General features: G+C 57.9%; 2 protein-coding genes across 2 annotated transcripts; one reads left to right on the forward strand and one right to left on the reverse strand.

The window, feature by feature from the left end:
* Positions 1-11: 11 nt before the first annotated feature.
* On the reverse strand, positions 12-1512 carry MSMP (microseminoprotein, prostate associated). Its single transcript, XM_059836663.1, has 3 exons — positions 1359-1512; positions 627-735; positions 12-242 (listed from the first exon to the last, which is right to left on the reverse strand). Exons 1-3 carry the CDS (start codon positions 1468-1470, stop codon positions 53-55), a joined length of 411 nt encoding a protein of 136 aa, XP_059692646.1. The 5' UTR covers positions 1471-1512; the 3' UTR covers positions 12-52.
* Positions 1513-12397: 10885 nt separating this feature from the next.
* Positions 12398-23894, forward strand: NPR2 (natriuretic peptide receptor 2). The gene is made up of 22 exons (XM_059873830.1): positions 12398-13150; positions 17923-18122; positions 18207-18320; positions 18591-18726; positions 18817-18911; positions 18996-19128; positions 19245-19329; positions 19417-19537; positions 20060-20134; positions 20297-20374; positions 20513-20617; positions 20884-20955; positions 21033-21192; positions 21266-21421; positions 21501-21669; positions 21782-21928; positions 22099-22222; positions 22350-22418; positions 22507-22681; positions 22768-22866; positions 22959-23050; positions 23219-23894. Exons 1-22 carry the CDS (start codon positions 12427-12429, stop codon positions 23270-23272), a joined length of 3183 nt encoding a protein of 1060 aa, XP_059729813.1. The 5' UTR covers positions 12398-12426; the 3' UTR covers positions 23273-23894.
* Positions 23895-23959: the final 65 nt, after the last annotated feature.

Here is a 23959-nt window from a genome sequence, read left to right on the forward strand (position 1 = left end):
TCTGGAGCGGGGAGGGCGGCGCCGAGGGGCGGGGGCGCTGCCGAGATTCTCTCTATCTGCTGAGCCCCGCACCCAGCACCTTGTTCACCAGCGGCTCGGGGGTGCTGGCCGAGCCCCACTCGTGCTCCACGCTCTTCACGCACGGCAGGCTGGGGTTGGCCTTCTGCACTACCGAGATCTGGCAGGTCTGTGAGTCGTAGCGGGCCTCGCACCAGTCAGGGAAGTCGATCGGGTGCTGGGTGCTGTGGGAGAGGACACGGTGCTGTAAGTACTCCTGATTAGTGCCGGGGGGCTGCTGCCTGCACTGGGTGGCTTCCTGCTGCCAGCCCCCTGCGCAGGATGTCTTCCAGACCAGCTCAGGCAGGCTGGGACATGGCTCCTGGACCATCTGGGCATCTTGCTGTGCCAAAACACCCTTTCCAACTGCCCCAACTCACCCCACCCACCCTCAAAGCCCTTGTGGGGTCTTGCCCATCTCTTCCTCTTGTTCACCAGGACCTGGTGCTCCACAGCCCTCCCAAGGCTCTGATATCAGCTACATTTGCAGCCACCAGACACCCGCTGCTGCAGAGGCAGGGTGCTATGGTGGAAGGTGACAGCCCACCCCAGCCCAGCCCCTCACTCACGTCTCACAGCAGCCCACGCCAATGGGGTGCAGGCAGGTGCAGAGCAGGCAGTTGGTGCTCAGCCACGATTCCCCAAGGGAGAACTGTTTCCCTTCATACTCACAGGGAGCTGCAAAGGAAATGGTGATGAGAACACATGGGCCTGTGCTGAGGGCAAGTGGAAGCCTCCTTGACACACCTGTGCCCTGAACAGGGGCAGAAGTATCATGATGACCTCTCACCCACCTTGTGCTATGGAAGATATATGGTGGTCTATCCACCATTCTGCACGTATGGAATGCCCTGTCATCTCTCATCCTCTCCTGGCCCTGCCTTGTGACTCTCACCACTACCCCATGGGTCTAGAGCAAGAAGGAAGTGGCTCTTGCTTCCCTGGAGAGGACAAGTCCAGTGCCCCTTAGGGTCTGGGCATTTCTGCAGCCCTGGGAGGAGACAACAGAGGAATGATGAGCTGCCCTCCTCCCTTTGCTGCTAGTCCTGCACACTCAACCCCAGCCAGGGACCTGCCAGGAGCCTTCATGGCCCAGAATGCTGTTTCTCAGCCAGAGCCCTGGGGAGCTGTTCTGTGGTTTATAGAGTGCTTCTTCCACTCACCACTGGCCCATGATCCCATTCCTGAGCTCAGCACAGTCCCTTTCATACTTCTCAGGCATAGGGAAGAGCCCGGCCATGCTGGGAAAGCTGAGGCCTCCTCTTCTCATCAGCCTCTTCCCATCTCACCTCCCCACTTACCTTTAGCCTGGAAATAGCATTTGGCCTGGGAGCCCGGCAGCTGAATGAGGAGTGAAAGAAGCAGGCAAAGCCTGCCCCAAGCACACCTCATCTTCTGTGCCTGCATGGCCATAGATAGTTGAGCTGGACTTGTTTGCTTTGCTTCTCTATTGCCTTTGCTCCTTTGCCTTCTCCTTCTCTTTCTCCCTCTCTGCCTTTTTAATGCTCTTCCCCTGATCCCAATGAGAGATATTTATAAAGTTCAGCTTTACGACCCTGGCCACCAGCTGTGCCCCACTGGAAAAGTTGTAAAACTCATTTCCTGATTTGAAAGGCATGAAAACAAGAGGTAGGATCAAGATTTTTAACAAGCTGTGAAAAGCTGATTCATGCCCTCCAGAAATTTCTCCACTTGGAAGCCCCTGTGGGTGCAAGGCTCCACAGCTAGGGGAGATCCAAAGGTCCCCAGCAGCGTTGCCCTCTGCAGTGTGGTGAGCTCCTAAGCAGCAAGCACGGGAGACCCTGGCTCCTGACCAGGAGAGCTCCAGGCTCCCCTCTGGTCATGCTGTGCCGTCAGTGCTCCTTCAGAGCAAGCCAAAGTTTTGGGAGAATCCCATCTCACAGTGACCAGAGCAGCACAAGCATTCTGCTAACAGTGTGGGGTGCAAATGCCACCATCCTCATATGGAGATGGAGGTGTTTGCACCCACTCCTGAGTACCACATCATGGCACCTTCACCCCAGCCTGGGCTGCAGCAGTGCCAGGTTCATAGCCGTGCATGGCCTGTGGACAGGGACAGCAGGTTTGAAATCACAGGATAACAAAATCATAGAATCATAGAATCACAGAGTCATAGAATATGCTGAGTCTGAAGGTGCCCATCAGGATCACCATGTCCAACTCCTGGCCATGTGCAGGACACCCCAAGAATCCCAGCATGTGCTTGAGAGTGTTGTCCAAACACTTACTGAGCTCTGACCTATTTGGTGCTGTGACCAGAGCAGACAGTACAGCAACTACAACTGATGTAGAACAGGAGAGAATGAACCAGGGCTCACCTGAGCACTGCCCATGAAAGAGGACTGTGCTTGTGTACCTGGAGCACCCACAAGGTATTGGGGCTGAGCATCCTCTTCCAGTAGCTGCAGACTTGCCCCATCAGAAGCAGGAAAAGGGAGGGATAAAAGTAGGAGGCAAAAGTGCTTTTGGGCGACAGGTAACCTTAGAGGTAAAAAAAGGACTTGGCTGGAAGCAAGGACCTGTGGGAAGTTGCCACATCACCCAGGGTTGTGCCTGTGGACCTCACAGACCCTAACCCAGAGGGAATGCCTCTGTGTAGAAGTGATAAGCCTGTTATCAACTAACAAAGTAAGCTGAAGTGCAAGAGGGAGGAGGTCAGAGTCCTGGGAGCCACATGGTCCCAGAGAGCTACAAGCAAAAGTCTGATTTGCCAAAAGAAATTTGCAGCCCTTGTCAGAGGTGCTGCCAGCAGCAGGAAACAGGGCTCTGGGGATGGTCCAGCCAGGGGCTCAGCCAGCACAGGGCTGTGCTGGCAGTGAGGCAGCATCAGCAGCGGTGGCATATGTGGGTCATCTGCCCCTGCATTAAGCTCCCTGTTCCTGAGAGTTTGGGATAAATTTACACCTTGACGCGTGAGGCCTAATATCCCTTCCAGAATTTGTATTGGCATTCACTATTATAGCTGGATATTTTTCTTATCCCTATAAGTGCCCAATCCCTCATTGAATCCGGCTAAATTTTGGCCCAAGCATTTTCCTGTGGCAGTCTAATTAAGCACAGAGTGAGAAAGAAAAATGCTTCCTTTTATCCGCTTTATCCGCTTTGGATTCACCACCTTCAGATTTGAAGGCATAGTCCCTTCCCTTTGGTGCTCTGGGCCCCTTTGCCATCCCGTTGCATCCATCTCCTGCAGCTTGTGCTCTCACTGCTGAGGGAGAAGCCCTAGCTTTGCATCCCTTCATCCCCCTTAGAGAATTACCCCAGCCCTGTTGTAGTGCCATGGATGATGCTGTGTCCCTCGGTGGGGTGGCTGGATGTCAGCAAGTGTGGGATCTGTTAGGAAAGGCTGATATCAAATCAGAGAAATGCTGGGCATACCCTGCTGACCACTGAGCCACGAGCCAGGATGGTGGAGTGTATCAGTGACGAATGGAACTTTCCCTTTGGTGCAGAGTTGTTACTATATAAGGAGGATAAAAGTGTTCCTCGTCAGAGCAGTTGATTAATATTCCTATTGTGTGTTTGGAAAAAGAAGTCTGGCACGCTAGTAGCTGCAATGAAATAATCCATCATTGTTTCATCAGCAAGAACAGCAAATGTTAAATAAAAGAATTGGTGGGTTTCACTCAGAGGCCCACAGGATTTGGACAGGCTTCCAGAAGAGTGCTCAAAACCTGGGGCAACAGCATCTCTTGGCTGTGGGGAAGGCATTGCCCCTGCTCCATCAGGGACATGGAGAGACATTCTCAGGATTTCTGTAGCCATTATAGTTCATTAAATAGAGGTCTAAAGCTACGAGTCCATTCATGGCTATTGGATTTTTCATCAAAGTGCTTTACTGGGAGAAAGTGCAGAGAAATAGAGGAGTGTCAGGACATCTCTTGGCACACTGCAGAGGGACCAGGGCAGTGGAGCATCATCCACACTGTGGCTGTGCATTAAGAAAGGGGCTGGTGGTCCCCCATAGCCTATTGATCCTGCTTTTCCCCCTCCTGATCACTTTCCTTCCCCAGGTTCTGCATTTCTGGGCACCCAGCTGTCCCCCGCACACACAACGCCATGGGTGATCTAGAACATTTCGGTCCAGGTTGTACAGGAGGGAGCTCATAATTTGGAAAGCAATAATTGCAGTTGGACTTGGTGTTTCAGAGCTTCTGCCTGGGCTCTTGAGGGGTACTGTGGCAGGAGGAGCTGACACCATGTCCTGCCGTGCCAGCCTGGAGGAGGCTTTGCTTCAGAGACTAAAAGAAAGCAGCTGCTTTTGGTCTCACTTGGGGAACAGAGACCCAGGAAAGAACCACAGAAAGGATAAAGGGGCTGGAAGAAGTACCTCTCTAGAAGTTCAGTCACTTTGATTTAGCAGGCAGAGCCCAACAGAAGGGATCACTGCCTGTCCCCTGTGTGTGCCAGTGAGGAGCAGCCACCACCTTTGAGTATCCCAGGATCCCATAGAAGGTCTCAGCACACTCCCAGCAGGACCCAGCTCTCCTGCCTGGCCTTGGTCTCAGATTGTAGCTGTGTCTGAGAAAAGCTGGGTGCTGCACCCCACCAGGGACACAGCTTTGCTGGCCTCCTCTCCCAGCAATCCCTCTGCAGAGCAGCAGAATGCCCAGTGCCAGGGATGGGACCCCATGGATGGGGAAGGAGGAGCATCCAAGCCAGTGGTGCTGGGATGAGGTGACAACAGCCCACCCCAGCACCACAGGAGGCTCAGGGGGTAATAATTGATGCTGGACAAGTTGCCATCAGCAGAATCCAGGAGGGTTATAAAACCTGAATCTCCTGAGCCTTCAGCTGGAGCTGCAGCTGCAGAGCAGGAAGCAAACAGGATCCTGGCTGGCATTGTGAAAGCAAACACCATAAATCTGAGGAAGTGCTGTGATTGCTGTTTTAGGCACTGGGGAGCTTGGCTGCTGGTCCCCAAAGCTATTTTATTTTCTCTCTGAACAAAAAGAAAAAATCCCAAAAAACCCAAAACAAAACAAAACAAAAAACAAAAACAAGCAAAAAACCCAAAATAAAACAAAAAATCCACAACCCCAGTTTATCACTGGACCAAACTGCTTTGGTGCTGCTGTGGACCTTGAAGCAGCTCTGGGATGTGAGTACCTTTCCTTGCCCAGCACCTTGAGGATGTTTCAAGCACCAGTATCTACCCAGGGCACCAGGGCAGGTGCAGGTAGATACTGGCTCTGAATGATGACCATTCATGAATGCTCAGCATTGATGAGCAGAGAGAGGCGAGCAGAGGGGTGAGGAAGAGATAGGCAGTCAGGAGCTGGGAAGGAAAGACAAAGGGCTAGCCAGGAATGACAGCTGGCTCATGGCATCCTTCATCCCACAGCTGGCAAGCCACATGGGACAGCTCACAGAGGCTGGAGTACAGCCCCACCAGCAATTAGACTGTTGCTCCAAAAAGGGGACAAAATAGAGGGGATGTGAGGAAAAATTGATGTCACCTTACTCTGCAGACTGGCTGCCTGCTGGATGAAGCTCCAATGCAGGTGGAGAAGCATGGGCTACAAGGCATGCTGGTATGCCTTGTGCCTTCTGTGGGTGTTCTGGCCTCAGCACCCTGACCCTCCTTGCAGGAAGAGGTGTTCTGACCCTAGAGGCTAGGCACAGCATTTCCCAGGGGCTCTACAGCCCTGGTTGGAGGGGGTGTGTGTGTTCCCTGCCATGGGACAGGACCTGCTGTGGGATGGTGTCTGCAGGTCCCCAGTCATAGGGTGGGCTCTGTGTCCTGGGCAGTCCCATGCTGGGGCTCACTCAGGCTCTCATGCCCTCTTGCCCTCTCTCACATGGTCTTATCCTCCCTTGCTCATGCCCATGTTCCATTCCTTTGGGACTTTCCTAGGTCATTTATCATAGCTGTGGCTGCTCTGCATCAGGCCAAGTTTTGGCATCAGTGGGTTGGCCACGCATTCCTGCTACCCTCAGCCCTGGCAGGGTGCTGGCAGCACCTTGGCTCTCCTGCACCCTGGGTATCCCAGCATGGGTGCGCTGCAGCCCGTGGCTCTGCCTGGGCTCCCCTCAAAGAAACATGCCAGGAGGTCACGGGGTGTTTAGGAAAACAGGCCTTGGCACTTGCTGGCCATACCAGGAAAATAAAAACATCCGGGCAGGCAGCCACACAGTAACTGCGAGAGGCCGGCACTCCATAAATCCCCTGGAGCAGGTGCTTTGTAGTCGGCACAAGGAAATGAGCATATTATTCAGCTTGGCTTAAACCCCGAAATGTTTCCTGTCCTGTGAGTCAGAAATAACCCTAGGAGATCATTCCTAGGCCACGCAGAAACTGCACCAGCCAAAAAATGCCAGGCACTTGTTGGCCTGAGGACTTGCTGGGGAGGTCAATGGTCCAAGCCCCTCATTTTGAGGAGACTTTGCTGTGGCAGTGTCATGCCACCAGCGCTGACCTCAGCATATAAATGGCCTGGAACATAATGAGGATCCACAGGGGACTCCCAGACTGGTCCTGGGCACATTGCTTCATTGTGATGCAGGGGTGGGGAGAGCCCCAGCAGACTCTGAGGCTTTCTGTGTCCCAGGTCAACCCTGCAGATCTCTGGCCTCACTGTGGTATCCGAAAGAGGGATCCCCCTGCACAGTGCATTGGCTGTTTTACTGCCACCCACAGGGCCATACTGCAGTGATACCCTGCTCTAGGGACATTCTACAGGAAAAGCCATGAATGGCTGGTGGCTTCACGGTGGAAGAGATTACCCAGGTATGGGACCGAGACCCTACATACTCAGCCTGGGGGTGCCAGAGAAGTTGGAGGGGAAAGCCACTGTGGGAGCTGTCTCTGGCTTGGCACAGGCAGCACCCACCTGAAGGGGTTCATGGGTGACACTTCCTGTCCTGGTGCCCTGAAAGGACACTCCTAGGGTCCCACCATGGGTCTGGGGCACAGAGAGGTGTGGCTTCTATGGACTCTCCCCATGGATACACAGTGACAACCCTTGTCCTGAACCAGGGAGGTGACACAGCTGCCACATTCATCCACAATTTTCCCTTTAAAATATTTGCCTTTGCTCTATTTTTTCCATTACTGGCACACAAACTTCAAGACTGAACAAGGAGCCCTTCAGACTCCCTGGACAGCAGCTTCCTGCAGCACAGGAGGCCCATATGTGAAAAGGTCACCCCATATATCTGCACCACTCCTGGGTAGTTTGTGCCCACCTGGTCAAAGCCTCTCTGACCTTCTGAAGGTGTTACCCTCCCATTTGGGATGGGGTGGCAATGTGAGCACTGGCAATAGAGACCCCAGCAGAAGCCTGACCCACACTCGAGTAGAACTGTTGAGTCCTCGGCGGTGCCTTCTCCATCCCTGCCCTCTTTCCACACAGCTTCCAGCAGGAAGGGGCTGCTGCCATCCCTGCCAGCCCTTGCCGTGATCCAGCGCAGTTTGTGCCCTGGCACAGCAGTGTCTGCACGGCTCCTCCTGGCCCTGGCAGTGACGACCGTGCTGCTGGCACTCACTTGTGGTGCCTGCCATGCTCTTTACAGTCACCTCCTGAGGCTGGCAGGTTTCTGGCTCCACTTTCAGCATGGAGGTGAAGGAGCTTGGCAAGGCCCATGGCCTTGTGCTGCTGCACGCCAGGAGGTGGAAAAACAATTGTCATCTCTGGGGACCAGGGCCTTGGTTATGCTTGCCAGGGGAACATGGAAAAGAAGACTGGAACCTCAGGGTCATGAGCCCCCTAGGGCAGACAAGTATAGCTGTGCCCTCAGTGCCCATCATGATCTGGTGCAGTCCTAGGACCAGCAGGTGTGTCAGGAATGTGTGTTTGAAATCACTGGCAAGGGTATCAGCGAAAACCAAATTTGATATTAAGTGGCAGCAGAACAAAGTTCATTGGCAAGATTCATTTACTGGACAGTTAAGGCACATTGAGGAGAAAAAAAGGAATAACAAACAAAATCCAGGCAATCAAAACAGACATGAACCAAGAACCATCTAGGGCTGTGTTTGTGCATATGTGTGTGTATGTTTAGGTGGTGTGACAAAAGGCCAGTGAGGGCAAGGATAAAAAAGAATATGCCCTAAAAGCTTTCACACTTAACACTACTTAACTTGTAACTTAACAATTTAACAGAGGAATAACACTTAACAGCATCTAACCTATGTAACTTAAACTTAACAATTTAGCAAAAGAGCAACATTTTAGCAGCCTTTAACTTAGCTTATAATTTATGACTTAACCTTACTTACAGGCCCAAGTTACTTAGATCTGAGGTACTTAAACACCTAAGAGAGCAGCATTTCTCCCAGATTTGCTACAGCCTATGCATAGGGGCATGCACAGAGACAGAACAGTGCAAGCGAGGTACCTGTGAAAAATTCCCCTCAGAGGTCAGTGAAATGCTCACTTTGGATGCCTTTGCATCCCTTCAACCGGCAAAGGGCTGAGCCTCATGGAGCAAGGGTATCAGCCCAGGATCCATCATCGTTCAGTGATCCTCAAGTACAGCAGACTTGAGTTTGCTGGCTCTGGGAGGCCCCACTCAGAGGGAAGTGCTGGCCGCAACCTGCTGTGGTCCAGGGCAGCTCAGGGGGTCTCATTTTGGACCACTGTTTACGGGTGGCAAGAGAGTGGGCTTTAGTTATAACAGTGTCTCATCCTTGCCACAGTTTCAGCCTGCACTTTCTTTGGATATCTGAGAAGAGTGACGTTGGTTCAAGGAAGAAAAACAGTTGCCGACACTGCTCATGAAAAACCCAGGAGCTCTATGAGACAGCGGCAGTTCCTGGAAGAAGGGAGCATTTCTGATAAGCTGAAGAAGAGCCGAGACCAGGCGCTGTTTTTCAAGGCTCAGGCCTAAGGAGCATTTCTCAGATGGCAGTGCAGCCTGGAGAAGGGGGGATGCATCACCACTGTGTGCCACCATGGAGCACCACGGATAGCCATGCACCACTGCAGGCCACCAGGAGCAGGGTGCTGGGTGCAGCCCAGCGCAAGGGACGAGTGTCATCCCAAGGTGTGGGATGCCAGTAAAACTCAGTGTGAAACCATAGGACAGGGAATGGGCCACGGAGATAGAAAAAAACCTAAGGTATGGTAAGTCTGTGTGTATGGGGTGTGCATGGTGTGTGTTTGCTGTGCATGGTGTGTACATGGGGTGTGCATGGGGTGTGCATGGTGTGTGCATGGTGTGTGTATGGGGTATTTATGGGGTGTGTGCATAGGGTGTGCATGGTGTGCGTATGGGGTGTGTATGGGTGTGCGTATGGGGTGTGTATGGTGTGTGTATGGTGTGTGGGGTGTGTGTATGGGGTGTGTATAGTGTGTGTATGGGGTGTGTGTAGCGTGTGTATAGTGTGTAGGGTGTGTATGGTGTGAGTATGGTGTGAGTATGGGGTGTGTATGGTGTGTGTATGGTGTGTGTGGGGTGTGTGAATGCGGTGTGTGTGGGGTGTGTATGGTGTGTGTGGGGTGTGTGAATGCGGTGTGTGTGGGGTGTGGGGTGTGTGTATGGGGTGTGTATGATCCGTGTGCGGTGTCGATGCTGTGTCGGTGCGCTGTCCCCGCGCTGTCCCCGCGGTGGTGGCCTGGCCCCCTCTGGTGGCTCACACGCGCACACCCGGGGTGCCGCCGCACCCACATTCCCCGTCACCGGCATCTCACGCATCCCATCGCTCCATAAGCGAATTCCCACCGGCTTCTCCCTGGTCCCCTCCACTCCGTCTGCTTTTCTCCCCCATATCTCTATTTCGTTTTACTAGAATCGTTCCTCCGCTGGCGGCATCCCGCCTGCCGCAGGTCCTGCGGGAGCAGCACCACCTCCCGGAGAGGTCGCTGCGGAGGTTTAGCCTACTCAGGCCGTTGTCAGCCCCTCCGTGTCCCCTTTGCCCGCGGCCTGTGCCTCAGGACAGGAGCCACAGGGCTGCTCTGGGGGCACCTGCAGGGTACACGGTGTGCCACCATCTGTGCCCCGTGAGCAGGGGTGATTTCGCTGACACTGTGCTCTCCAGTGGGTCCACCATCACCCCACCGTGTCCAGCCCCACATTCCATGGGGAAGCCCTTCCAGATCTTTCCAGCTTCTCATTTCTGGATGTAATTGCTGTCGGTTGGATTTCACTGTCCTTCGGCTCAGGCTCCGCTGCCAGCTCCGTACCACACCGGACCGAGATATTTATAGCCGGCAATGCAATCTCTTCGTCTCGGGTTGTGCCGAGCTGGGGAAGCCGAGCTCTGTGACCCCACGATCATCTCTGTTGATGGCGACACCTGCAGTGTGAATGGTAGCGACAGCGACAGGGACTGTGATTCCCGGCAACCCCAGAGGTGGAAGCACCCATGCCGGGGCACTCTGTGGTGCTATGCCCACGGTACTGCTCTGCTCTGGTGGCCTGCCCCAAAATCCCGGAGGGGACAGCGACACCCTGACAGCCGCTCAGCGCAGCATCCCTCACACATCTTAACCACACAGGACCTTGAAGGGCCAGTGGCACCGGCAAGACCTGCGAGGCCACCGTGCAGCCAGTGCGCTCCCCCGTGCTCCCACACACAAGCATCTCGCCCCACACAGCTCTGAGCCGTGGGGAAGGGGCTGGCACCACCCCCAACACCCCCCTCCAGTCTCTATCACGCCCCCATCCGCGCCCGTTGGGAGCAGGCAGCAGGCTGGGAATGCCAGGAATGCACGGCAGGCATGCTGCCTCCGCCGAGCCCCCCTTGCCCCACCGAAGCGCCCTGCAAACAAACGCACGGCACCTCTGTGTCCCCCTGGCTGGGCGGCCCCCCATGGCAGCCCATAACAGCCCGTGACATCCCCTTAGGTCCTTCCCAAATCCCCGGGAGGACCGGCAGCCCCGCTCTGCCCCCATCATCCCAGCCCCACGGCGCCGTAGGGACTTGTGTAAGGCTCATTGCACCCCGAGCGCTCCCCTGTGCTCCACTCGTATGCGTCCACCCTCCTACCCACCAGCCCACAGGCCTGTGTCCCACAGCACAGGGGATGAAGCCCGAAAAGCTGCAGTGACAGCTGCGGTGACATGCCCGTGGCATCCAGCCCCCTGCCGTCCTCTGCCCTCAGCTCCCCCTGCCCCGTCAGGGCTCCTGCCGGCCAGGTCCCTGCAGCACGGGTTCCAGTCCACCCTCCACTGCTGGGCAAACACACTGGGTCTCGGGGACGTCTGGTTTCCCAGGGCATCCCAGTTCTCAGGGTCCAACTCCCCAGGTGCCTCCCTGCATCCCAAATCTCTGAGGACATCTCCAACCTCCTACCCTTCCCGCAGAGGAGATACCCACGGCCAAAGCACTGTAAGCCCCCACAAGAGAGGCAGCCAGACCCCGGGCAGCCCCTCCTCAGAGCCTGATTCCTCCTTTATCCGACAATTTAAGACCACCAAAAATCCCTTGTGAGGACACTCACACCCAGGACATTCCCTCCCCTTCCAGCTGGCTGTACCCCACAGCCATGTATCCCTTCACATCCTCACACCCCTCCTCAGGGTACCCCTTTGCCCCATCAAGCACATCCCCCGCACCCCACTGACTTCCCCAAACCCTGGGGACCTCCAGCGTGAAACATCCCCTCCCCAGTCCCTAGTCATTGGGGTACCCTAGAACCTGGATGCTCTCTCACTGCAGCTCCCCAAAGCCAAGTACGTCTTTCTCAAGCCCCCACCCAGTGGGGACACTCCAAACCCTAATGCTCCTTCCCCGATTCCCCTCACGACCCTAGATCCCACGTAACCCCTCTTCAATCCCTGCCCTCTGGGAGCCGCCGGCTCTGGGGACTTCCCTCCCTTAATCCCCAGATGGGACCCCCGAGCCCCCGCCAACCCCTCCACCAGAAGCCGAGCACCCCAGTTGCCTGCCCCAAACCGATGCCCTCTTCTCCGATTCCCCCTCACTGCACCTCACCAGAACCAAAGCACACCTCCCTAGCTCCTCCACCCACTGGGGACACCCCGAACGCGGATGCCCCTCCCTACCTCCCCTCCCGGACCCCCTAAAACACGGGCACCCCCTCCCTCAGTCCCTGCCTTCTAGGGGCCGCCGGACATGGGGGCCGCGGTCTCTAAGTCCCGCTGGGGATCGCATAGCATTTCGCCAGCCTGGAAGCCAGAGAGGCCGAACGCCCCGCCATCCCCCCACCACCCCAACCAGCGCCCCCCTCCCCGCTAGCCCCACCCCTGGCCCCCCCTCTCCGGGGACACCGCCCCCCGCCCCGTCGCGGTGCCGCCCATCCCTGTGCCCGTCCGGCCGGGCGGGGACCGGCGGCGCCGCCCCCCCGGGGGAGGGCGGTCGGTGGCGGTCGGCGGGGCGGGGGCGCGGCGGGGGCGCCGGAGCGGCGGGCGGCGGCCGGGGCGGAGGAGCCAGCGCGGCCCATGGCTCCGCCGCTGCCGCTGCCGCTGCTGGCGCTGCTGCTACTGCCGGTACCGACGGGCGCGGGGCGGCGGGCGGCGACCCCCGACGGGGCGCCTGCCAACTTGACGGTGGCGGTGGTGCTGCCGGAGCGCAACGTGAGCTACGCGTGGGCTTGGCCGCGCGTGGGTCCGGCGCTCAGCCTGGCGCTGGAAGCGCTGGAGCGGGGCGAGCCGCCGCTGCTGCCGCGGCCCTTCTCGGTGCGCGTCGAGTTCATGAGCTCGGAGCTGGAGGGCGCCTGCTCCGAGTACGTGGCACCGCTCAACGCCGTGGACCTGAAGCTCTACCACGACCCCGACGTGCTGTTCGGGCCGGGCTGCGTATATCCCGCCGCGTCCGTGGGGCGCTTCGCCTCTCACTGGCGGCTGCCCCTCATCACCGGCGGGGCGGTGGCCGCGGGTTTCAGCCGCAAACGGGAGCACTACAGCACGACGGTGCGCACTGGGCCCTCAGCACCCAAACTGGGCGCCTTCGTCTCCCACCTCCACGCGCACTTCAACTGGAGCGCCCGCGCCGTGCTCCTCTACGTGGACCGCAAGACCGACGACCGACCCTACTACTTCACCGTCGAGGGTGTCTACCAGGAGCTGCAGGATGGCAACAACCTCACTGTCACCGTCCACATCTACTCCCCCGAGGAGGGCGGCCCCGACACCGCCGTCCACTTCATCAAAGCCAACGGGCGCGGTGCGTGGGGTGGCGCGGCGTGGGGTACGGGGGGGGACACCGTGACCACGGGCGGGAGCGGGCTGAGCGCCCGCGGAGCGGGGGCGGCAGTGTGGGAGTGGGAGGAGGAAGGGAGAGCGGAGGGGGCTCCCCTCGGGAGATCTGCGTAGGGCTTCGAGGGGGGGAGGCAAAATCCTCCGCGGGGCACAGCAAGGGGCTGAGGATGAGATAGGATCTGTGGGGGGGGACGGTGGGGGGCATTGGACCCGTCTGGGGCACAGCAGGGGGAAGGATGGGGTGCAGCAAGGGGACTGGGGGACCGTGGATGACATGTAGGGTACAGCAAGGGGTTAAGGGAGCAGCATGACACATCTGGGGCACAGAGAGGGGATGGGGATCCAGCAGGACTGCTGCAGGACACAGCAAAGGACTAGGAATACGGTGGGATGCATGTGTGGCACAAAAAGGGACCAGGGGTGTCAGTGGGACCTGTTTGGGGCACACCAAGGGATTAAGGGGCAATAGAGATCCACATAGAGCACAGCAAGTGTCAGAGAGGGCAGTGAGAAAACATGTGGGGCACAGAAAGAGGATAGGAACAGAGCATGATCGTGTGGGGTACAGCAACAGTCCAGGGAGACAGTGGCACCTTTGTGGGGCACCGTGAGGGTCTGAGGACACAGTAGGACTTGTGAGGGGTCGAGAGTAAAATGGTGCCCGTGTGAGGCATGGCAAGGGAACAAGGATCTGGTGGGACTCAATAGGGAGTGGACAGAGTGACACCTATGGTAGGGCATGGCAAGGGGGGCATGGCAAAGGAAGAGTGGGTCCCCTGTGGAGCACAAGAAGGGGCTGGAGGCACAGTGGGACCCATGTGGGACACAGGGAGGGGTGGGCAAAATGGGCTCTGTGTGGGGTGCAGTAAGGATTGGGCACATTTTGTCACAGTGGGGCTGGAGGACCAGCAGGATCTGCACAAGAGGTGAGTTCACAGGGGACAAGACAGAACCTGAGCCCCTTCCCAGACCGTACTCTGTGTCAGTGGAGTGGCCAAGATGCTGCAGGAGGAGGGGGCATAGTGTCTCCCTCCCAAGCCCCCAGTCCAGTCAACCTTTGCCAGCAAGAGCTGGGGCAGACCCCCAGCTCTTGGGGCTGTGAGGGGCACCCTGTGGGACCACCTCACCCTCTGTGTTAGCAGGATCAGGGTGACCCAGGCATGTCCTTGGAGGCTGAAGGTGATGGAGGCGATGTGGCTCTCTGGAGGGCAGCATCAGCTGTGGTTACATACCTAGAGAACCATGATGCCAACATAACCAGGTGGCTGTGCGGTGCTCAGGCAGAGCCTCCCAGAGTGGCAGCTGAGCACCCCGGGCTGTGTCTTGTCCCTGCTGCACCCCCAGGACTGGGCTGTGATTGCCCCACCCTGATGATGGAGGGATAAATCAATTTGGTGCCTTGCGAGTGCCCCAGGAGAGCAGCTATATTGGGAGCGGGAGGAAATGGAGGGGCTTACTGAGGCAGCTGGAGAGCAAGGGCAGCCTGATGCTCTTTCATTATTGATGAGCAGGGTGTATCAATCCTGGAGTCAGCCACTCTGCAATGCTTCTTAATGGATTCTGAGATGCTGTGTCATTAGGAAGGACATCTAGCCCAGATAAGTGGAGCCAGATGGGCCAGCAGGACTTGTGTCCAAGGCTGGGCAGGACCAGGCCACAGGGGGAGGTGCTTTGGGTTACTGGACTGGGTTCCCATCAGGATTGAGACCAGTGAGGCTGAGTCCATGGAGTGAGCATCCCATGGCTGCCCCACTGGGATGGGAGCTCTTGCCTGTGCCATCACCAGCCATGGGGTTTGAAGCTTACTATGGGATGAGGGCAAAGGGCTCTGCAGGGAGAAGGGCTGAAAACAGTGATTCTCGTCAACGTTTCCATCTTGGCGCTGTAAATCACTCCAATGGGAATCAATCCCTCCTGGTGCAGGCATGGGGGTCATGGCTGCTGGGGGAGAAGGCCAGGCATGGGCAGAGACCTGAGGGCTTTCTAAGCTGGGGTCATAGTAACACAGAAACATGGAAAGGCTTGGGTTGAAAGGGACATTAAAGATCATTTAGTTCCATTCCCCTGCCATGGGCAGGGATGTTGAGAGGGTCTGGGCCTCTCTGGCTCAGAGATGGTGCCAGAGTGTGGGGCTGAGTGGGGCTGAGTGCTTAGCCCCACAGAGGTGGGTGCTCAGGGCTGCAGAGCTGGTTGTACATCCTTTCCTAGCCCAGGTGTGTGGGACTGGGAATGGAGACTGGCAGGGCTGTTCCAGGGGTTGGGACTCCTGCATGGAATGGCAGGGAGATAGAAGCAGGGTCTTCAGCTGCATTCATGTCCATGACCTGCAATAACACCATCTATCATCCCTCTTGGCATCACCTTCCTTCTCCCAAGTCATGGGCAGGAGTTTGGTGAATGTTTCCTAGAGAAAGCCACTTCCCTACCCCTCTGTGCATCCCTAGCACTGCTGTTCTTGACATTCACAGGTCTAATGAATGGGCACGAGGCGGGGTGGGATTGCCCCTCTCACCGGTGCCTGGGAGACGTGCAGGGGCCCACGTCTCTCCTGCCATTTGCAAAAGCGCTGATATAATTAGAGCTGTGGTTGAGAGAATTACTGGAGCATCTGCCTGCAAAAAGCCCAGGTGCCCTGCCTGGGGAGATGGCTGGGTGGTGCTGCTGGAGGGGAGTGCATTTGGTCTTCACCCCCACACTCCCCCTGGGCCAGGGCCATAGTCTCTGCGCTGCAGTGCCCTGTGCTGGTGGAACTGCTTGAAACTAGGATTTTCTGCCTGAACCTGGGATTTGCCCTCATTTCAGGGTTGTCTTCCATCATTCAGGGGCCAAGCAGCATTCTGCCACCTCACCTGCATGCTCATGGTCTTGCCCCTTCCCTGGTACTCTGCCCCTATGCCAGAGACACCCCCTAAATAAATGTCAGGGTCTGGATACACTCCAGCCTTGCAGAACTTCATTCCCCTTGTCCTGGGTGATGCTGAGGCTGCCTTTGGCCATTTGCCGGCCCCTGGGGGTGCCTTAGCCCCCTAAGGCGCTGCTGGCCGTGCAGAAAGCTGCCAGCTGGAGGCAGCTGCCTGCCTCAGGGAGAGCCCCAAGCATTGACCCTTCCTTCTGCACAGCTCATGCAGCCTGTCCCCAGGGAGCCATCTAGGCGCCGTCCATCCCCTTGCTTGGTGGCCTTTGACCAGGGAGGCTTTTGCTGCCGCCGCAGGGGCTGGCTGCCTGCAGTGTCCCACCATCTGCCACCAGCTGTTGTGGCTCCCTAGCCCCTGTGGCTCCCTTTTCTTGGTGCCTGCAGTGGGATGGAGAGGGTCCCATCTAGTCCCTGGGGGGAGCCCTCAGGCTCTGGGTGTTGGGGAGGTGCTGAGCTGTCCACCCTGGATGAGAAATCTGGAGACATTTCTTGATGCAGGACTAGCAAAGTGGAGAAGCCAAGAGTGTTTATTTGAAGAATTTGCAGCAATCAGAGGGAACCATTTCAAACCCTGAAGCAGGCTGTTGCTCACACACAGCCCACGGTGCTGCTATTTCTCCCTCCCCCGTGCCCAGGAGCAGCTCCCCACAGTGCTGTGGATTCCCCGTGCCTAAGGTGGCTGTGCTGGGTCTCTTCTCCCACCTGGGGGCTTCCTCACTGCCCCCGTGGGTGACGCTGCCAGCCCTGCTGCCCACTTGGCTGGGTGCCTGCGTGGCTCGGTGCCTTCCAGCAGCAGAGACCCCTTCCCGGAGTGCGGCCCTTCCTTGCTGTCCCCATCGCCGCCTCTCCCCGGGTCCAGCCGGGGTGCTGGGCCCCATGCAGAGGAGCTGTGTGTCGGGGCCAGCGCCCAAGCGTGACATTCCTCCAGCACCCGCTGCAGCCGCCTCCTCCGTTGCTCAATCCCGGGTTCCCAGCCAGACTGGCTGGAGCGGGGGCCCTGGTTTTCCGGGGGGAGGGAGGAGGCAGTGTCAGGATCCTCAGCAAGGGCACGGAGGGCCCCTGCTCGGGGGGTTCGGACACTTTCAGGCGCCCATCCCTTCAGTCTGTGATGCCCTGTGCCAGCGGTGCGCCGGCCCCACACAGCCCTTGGGTGGGCATCCCATGGGGGCTGACCGAGCGCCCGGCAGAGGGTGGGGGCAGGCGGGGCGTCCTGACGGGGCCCGGGCACCCCCTTGCCGTGTGGGTCACGCCGGCGAGATTCTCTGTTTCCAATTAGCGGCCGCCGAAGGTGCTGGAATCTGGGAACCTGCGCATTCCTGCCGCACAGACAGCCGGCCACGAACCCAAACATGGGTTTGTCCCATTCCACAGCCCGGGTTCCCCAGGGGCCTCCGGCGCACGGCTCCAGTGCCTCTCCCAGCCCTCCTGATTCCGTGGCTAGGGCTGGCATGGAGCAGCCCGGAAGCTGATGCAGGGCGGAGACATCCTCTGGCTGGCTTTTGCTGGATCAGGGTGTGAGGGGTCTGTGCCTGGGGCATCCACATCATGATTTCCAGCAAGTTTTTCCCTGTTCTCCTGTCCTCCTTCAGTCTGAGGTGATTGATGGGGCAGGAGTGGGTCTGTGCCAGCAGAGGCTGTGGGTCTGGCCATGGGTTGCAGGGAGGTGGTGAGCCAAGTACTGCCCCATGTGCCTGCTCCATTGCCCCCTGCAGCCTCCCGGTGCTCCCGGGGCTGCTCTGCCCCTCCTACCCCATCCCTGGCTGTGTGCCTGGGGTGCAGTGGGGGGTCCCTGCCCCGCTGAAGCCCCTGCCTCTCTCTGGCAGTGGTGTATCTCTGTGGGCCACCAGAGATGCTGCGGCAGATCATGCAGCTGGCGCAACAGGAGAACCTCACCAACGGTGACTACGTCTTCTTCTACCTGGATGTCTTCGGGGAGAGCCTGCGGGGTGACTCTGCTCGTGACCCCTTCAAGCCCTGGCAGGAGAGCCCAGGCCAGGACTCAGGACTGCGTGAGGCTTTCCAGGTGAGCTGTGCCCACCTGCCTGAGGACAGAAACCTCCCCAGCCTGGCCCCAGTGTGTGAACCAGGGTGCTGTGCTCGGTTGCAGATGGTGCTGGTGATCACCTACTATGAGCCCCAAAACCCTGAGTACCAGCATTTCCAAACCCAGCTCATTCTGCGAGCCAAGCAGAAATTTGGCGTGCAGCTCAACTACTCCCTGGTGAGTGAGTCCACCTGTATGCTGGGGTGGTGGGGTCCCTTCACACGGGTCTGAGGCAACTCACCAGGATGCAGAGGGTGGGGCACAGCCACAGACAGTCCCAGAGGGATCATATCTGGTGGGAACAGCCACAGGCACTGCCATCCCTGCAGGGTGCATGTTGGCCCCAGAGTGGTTGTGGGGTGGCGGGTGGGTGTGTGGTGCTGCTGTGAAGGTTCTGGGATGCTCCTGTGTGTGTGGCTGTGGGTGTGCTCAGATTCCCCCTGGCAGATGAACCTGGTGGCGGGGTGTTTCTATGATGGGATGCTGCTGTACGCCATGGTGCTGAATGAGACTCTGCGAGAGGGTGGCTCCAAGAAAAACGCCACCCACATCATCGAGAAGATGCGGGACCGCAAGTTCCAGGGTAACACTGGGATGGGGGCAGTGGGTTGTGGGTGCTGTGGGGTTGGTGGAACTCAGTGCCCATCCCACCTGCATCTTAATTTTCCAACAGGTGTCACAGGGCTTGTGAGCATGGACAGCAACAATGACCGGGACACTGACTTCAACCTATGGGCCATGAGCGACCCCAAGACTGGGCAGTATGAGGTAGGGAGAGGTTCCTCCTGGCTGGGGTTGGGGGATGGGATGGTGGGGTCTGGGTGTGGCCTCATCTCTCTCTGCCTGCCTTAGGTGGTGGGACACTACTCGGGTGTGGAGAAGCAAATCCACTGGCTGGGACGACCCATCCCCTGGGTGAAGGGGGCTCCCCCCTTGGACAACCCTCCCTGTGTCTTTGATGTGGATGACCCCTCCTGTGATAAAAGTGAGTGTCCTGGGTCCCCACATCATTTGGACCCCAGCAAGCTTTCATACGGGTGCATGTCAGTCTGGCTGTCATAGCCACCTGGGCCACCCTGACATATCCTCTCCTGCCTGCAGCCCCCCTCTCTATGCTGGCCATTGTGGCTTTGGGCACTGGCCTCACCTTTGTCATGTTTGGCATCTCCAGCTTCCTCATCTTCAGGTCAGGACTGGGGGAACCTCTGTCTGATAGGTGGGCGGGCAGGCAGGGCAGAGGGGATGGGGGCCTGACTCCTTATGTGTCCCCCAGGAAGCTGATGCTGGAGAAGGAGCTTGCCAGCATGCTCTGGAGGATCCGCTGGGATGAGCTGCAGTTTGGAAGTCCCGAGCGGTACCACAAGGCAGCGGGCAGCCGGCTCACCTTGTCCCTGGTGAGAGGAGCCATCCCTGAGGCACCAACCTGCCCCTGTGCTGCCCTCCCTCCTTCCCTTCATGATACCACTCCCTGTTGTTCCCTTTTGTGATCCTCTCTTTCCTACAGAACCATAGCCCCACTGAATCTCTCCTCAACACAACCCTTCATCCTTTTATAGCTCTCCATTCCCTATAGAGACTTATTCCATCCATCCCTGGCATGACTTTCCATCCCCAGCAGAGCCACAAGTAGGTCCTTCCTCTACACAGCCCTGAATCCTCTGTGTAGCACTGTACTTCATGAAGCCCCTATGCTGCCCTCCATCCCCTACAGACATACCTTGTCCATGTCCTACATTCTGTGCAGTGCCTCATCCTGGAGCCTTCTCCTTTCCTACAGAGCATGCAGCGCTTCTCCTGACCCTTAGAGACCATCCTGCACCATCCCCTGCACACCTTGGATGTCCCTGCCCTGCTCCATTGGTGCAGGTCATCCCTCTATCCCAGGGTTCCTCTCCCTAATCCCCTCCTTCCCACAGCGTGGCTCCAGCTATGGCTCCCTGATGACCGCCCATGGCAAGTACCAGATCTTCGCCAACACCGGCCACTTCAAGGTCAGTGCAGCAGGCAAGGAGCTGAGCCCTCCCCCTGAAATGCCCCAGCTCTGTTGTGCTCCCACTTGGCTGCACCCCCATCCTGCAGGGTGTTGGCACTTTGCTCCCCTTCACAAATTCATCCAGTGGACATTGACTTTTTCCCCTTCCCAAACAACCCAGGGCAATGTCGTGGCCATTAAGCACATCAACAAAAAGCGCATCGAGTTGACGCGGCAGGTGCTCTTTGAGCTAAAGCATGTAGGTTTGGGGTCTGGGCTAGGGTGGGCAACCTGCTTGGGAGTGCAGGGATTGGTCCTGGGCATGTGGGAGGGTAGCAGGGGCAGCAGCTCATGCCCTTTGACCTCAAGACTATCTTGGGTCCACTTCCACCTGCAGATGCGAGACATACAGTTCAACCACCTGACCCGCTTCATCGGGGCGTGCATCGACCCCCCCAACATCTGCATCATCACCGAGTACTGCCCACGGGGCAGTTTGCAGGTAGCAGGGCTTGGGGACACTGCAGGTGACACTTAGACATTCCTGGTGACCCAGCTGGGCTGCGTGTTGTGGACAGGGCTGTGGATGCTGGTGGCCACCTGAGCCCACCCAATGGTGCTCACAGCTGAGCTGTCCAAGCAGGTGTTAGAGGCCAGTGTCATGGGGGTGGGGGTGGGTGCTGCAGACCCCCCGAACTGGGCATTTGGTGAGGCTGCCATCACCATGACCTGGGTACTTGGTGGGGTCCACTCAATGTGCTACTGCAGGATGTCCTGGAGAACGAGAGCATCAACCTGGACTGGATGTTTCGCTACTCCCTCATCAACGACATTGTCAAGGTATCCAACTGAGGGGTGTGAGGGGATGGGGAGAGATGCTTGAGAGATATGAGCTTCACTGTGTCCATCTGTTCCAGGGAATGGCCTTCCTGCACAACAGCATCATTGGCCATCATGGCAGCCTCAAGTCATCCAACTGCGTGGTGGACAGCCGCTTCGTGCTGAAGATCACTGACTATGGTCTGGCCAGCTTCCGCTCACCCAGCGACAATGAGGACACACATGCACTCTATGCCAGTGAGTGCCTATCTGGGAGGACCAGGAGAATGAGGTAGCTCTGTCTCACTGCTCCATTTCTTTGTCCCACCAGAGAAGCTGTGGACAGCCCCAGAGCTGCTGCAGAAGGGACACCTGCCCACCCCAGGCATGCAGAAAGCTGATGTCTACAGCTTCGGCATCATCGTGCAGGAGGTTGCTTTGCGCAATGGCCCCTTCTACATTGAGGGCATGGACCTGAGCCCTAAAGGTGAGGATGGAGAGCACATGTGTGGAGCTCCGGCCCCACCATGGAAGTCTGGTGCTCACTGTTGGCCACACACCGGCAGAGATTGTGCAGAAGGTGCGTAACAGCCAGAAGCCCTTCTTCCGCCCCTCCATCGACATCGGGGTGCACAGCGAAGAGCTGGCAGTGCTGATGGAACGCTGCTGGGCACAGGAGCCGGCCGAGCGCCCTGACTTCAGTCAGATCAAGATCTTCATCCGTAGATTCAACAAGTAGGTGGTTGGCACATGGGGATGGTGGCCCTGGGTAGAAGCGGGGACAGCCGTGGGGGTGGTGGTTGGGGGGCACCTCTTCCCACAGTGCCAACTGACTGCACCCCGCCAGGGAGGGAAGCACCAGCATCCTCGACAACCTGCTGTCACGTATGGAACAGTATGCCAACAACCTGGAGAAGTTGGTGGAAGAGAGGACACAGGCCTACCTGGAGGAGAAGCGCAAGGCAGAGAACCTCCTCTACCAGATTTTGCCCCAGTGAGAGGGGGACACAAGGGGGTGTGTGGGTCTGAGGGTTGGCATGGGTTCAGCTTGCACCTGCTCCTGTGCAAGTATGGGGTCCCTTGCTAGCTTTCCATGCTGGTGTGGGGCAAGGGTCGCAGGGGGAACAGTGGCTTTGGGGTGGAGCTCACCACTATCCTTGCCAGTTCTGTGGCAGAGCAGCTGAAGCGTGGAGAGACAGTGAGGGCTGAGGCTTTCGACAGTGTCACCATCTACTTCAGTGACATCGTGGGCTTCACTGCCCTCTCGGCAGAGAGTACTCCCATGCAGGTGAGAGAACCTGGGGGGGGCAGCACCTCTGTAGGGCTGGTGGAAGTCTCACACCCTGGCAGTGCCGTCCCTGGGGTTGAGGGGACATGTCCTCTCCCAAATGCACACACACCCTTGTTCCATCCAGGTCGTGATGCTGCTGAATGACCTCTACACTTGCTTTGATGCCATTATCGACAATTTTGACGTCTACAAGGTGAGTGGTGTGGTGAGCAAGCACAGCTCCCCAGAGTGAGGCAGGCAGCAAGGAGTCCAGGTTGTACCTGCCCCCCCTGCCCCCACAGGTGGAGACCATCGGGGATGCCTACATGGTGGTCTCGGGGCTGCCGGTGCGCAATGGGAAGCTGCATGCCCGTGAGATTGTCCGTATGGCCCTGGCCCTGCTCGAGGCTGTCAAAACCTTCAAGATCCGTCACCGTCCCAACGACCAGCTCCACCTACGTATTGGCATACACACCGGTGAGCCCCCATGCTGGCCATCTGGGGGGTGCTTGCCCACCCACCTGCCCGCCCTGCCGCATCCCCGAGTGCCTCTGTGCCTGCAGGTCCCGTGTGTGCCGGAGTGGTGGGTCTGAAGATGCCGCGGTACTGCCTCTTCGGGGACACAGTGAACACCGCATCCCGCATGGAATCCAACGGCCAGGGTAAGCCAGGGCAGCTGAAGTCTAGAGCCATGAGGTGTGTCCTGTTCCCGTGGCACCTAGCCATGTCTCTTTTGCTCCTCTGTACTATTCAGCCCTGAAGATCCATGTCTCATCTGCCACCAAAGAAGTCCTGGATGAGTTCGGCTGCTTTGAGCTGGAGCTGCGTGGCGATGTAGAAATGAAGGTGAGGGCACAGTGATGCTGCTGGGGTACCAGCCTTTCCAACCACAAGGAAATGTGATGGGGAGATGGGTTTGGGCTGGGACCCCTTGTTGCTCTCTGTGCTGGGGATGACACCCAAGAAGCAGCTGCAGGGGCAGGCAGGGTCTAACTTGCTCACCTCTGCCTCCAGGGCAAGGGAAAGATGCGGACATACTGGCTGCTGGGCGAGAGGAAAGACCCCTAAGTCATTTGAGCCCAGTGGCTGTGGCAGAGCCCCCTGCTCAAAGAGGCTACCAGTGCTTTCCGGTGCCCCAGGATGCACCGGCACCCCCCCATCACTGCATCCACCTGACTCTGCAGCCTCCCTGCTTCAGCAGGGCTTGGGCAAGGTGGGGCAGCGGCCACAGCACCGTCTGCTCCCCTCCATCAGCACCAGCAAAGCCCACCTTCCCCACAGCCTCTGTTGGAGTGGGGTAACCAGCCCCCATCCAGCCCAAGAGACCTTGTATTCCCCCCAACCTCTGAGGTCTGCCACTCCTGCCCTCTCCCCTGTGGCTCAGCTGGCTCTGAGCTTCTCCGGGGCCTGGCTGCCCCGCAGGGCACTTTGCCGTCTCTTTTCAGTACCTGGCCCCCAGCAGAAGTTGTACCCATGTCAACCTCTCCCTGGGGTGGGGGGAAATGGGGATTCCTGCCAAGACTGACTCCTTGGCCAGGTCAGGCTTCAATGCCGCAGCTCCCCCCCTCCCCAGTCTCCCCTTCCCCTGTATATAACCCCACCGGGTCATGTAAATACCCATCCCTCCTCCAGGTGTAAATATAGGACTTGCTGCAACAATTTTGTTGAAATACAAACTTCCCCAGATCCATCTGTCCTGTGGCCTCTACTTCGCTCTGCCCCAGCATGCCAAGTGGGGAGGGAGGCCGGGGGAAC

This window comes from Haemorhous mexicanus, chromosome Z, assembly GCF_027477595.1.
Source record: "Haemorhous mexicanus isolate bHaeMex1 chromosome Z, bHaeMex1.pri, whole genome shotgun sequence".
Lineage (NCBI taxonomy): Eukaryota > Metazoa > Chordata > Aves > Passeriformes > Fringillidae > Haemorhous > Haemorhous mexicanus.

Coding starts and splice junctions, on each gene's coding strand:
- NPR2 (XM_059873830.1), top strand. CDS start 12,427: ATGGCTCCGCCGCTGCCGCTGCCGCTGCTGGCGCTGCTGCTACTGCCG. Junction 21,929..22,098: donor CTCTACCAGATTTTGCCCCA/GTGAGAGGGGGA, acceptor TATCCTTGCCAG/TTCTGTGGCAGAGCAGCTGA. Junction 22,682..22,767: donor ACGTATTGGCATACACACCG/GTGAGCCCCCAT, acceptor CTGTGCCTGCAG/GTCCCGTGTGTGCCGGAGTG.
- MSMP (XM_059836663.1), bottom strand. CDS start 1,470: ATGGCCATGCAGGCACAGAAGATGAGGTGTGCTTGGGGCAGGCTTTGC. Junction 736..1,358: donor ATGCTATTTCCAGGCTAAAG/GTAAGTGGGGAG, acceptor TTTCCTTTGCAG/CTCCCTGTGAGTATGAAGGG. Junction 243..626: donor GGCGTGGGCTGCTGTGAGAC/GTGAGTGAGGGG, acceptor CCTCTCCCACAG/CACCCAGCACCCGATCGACT.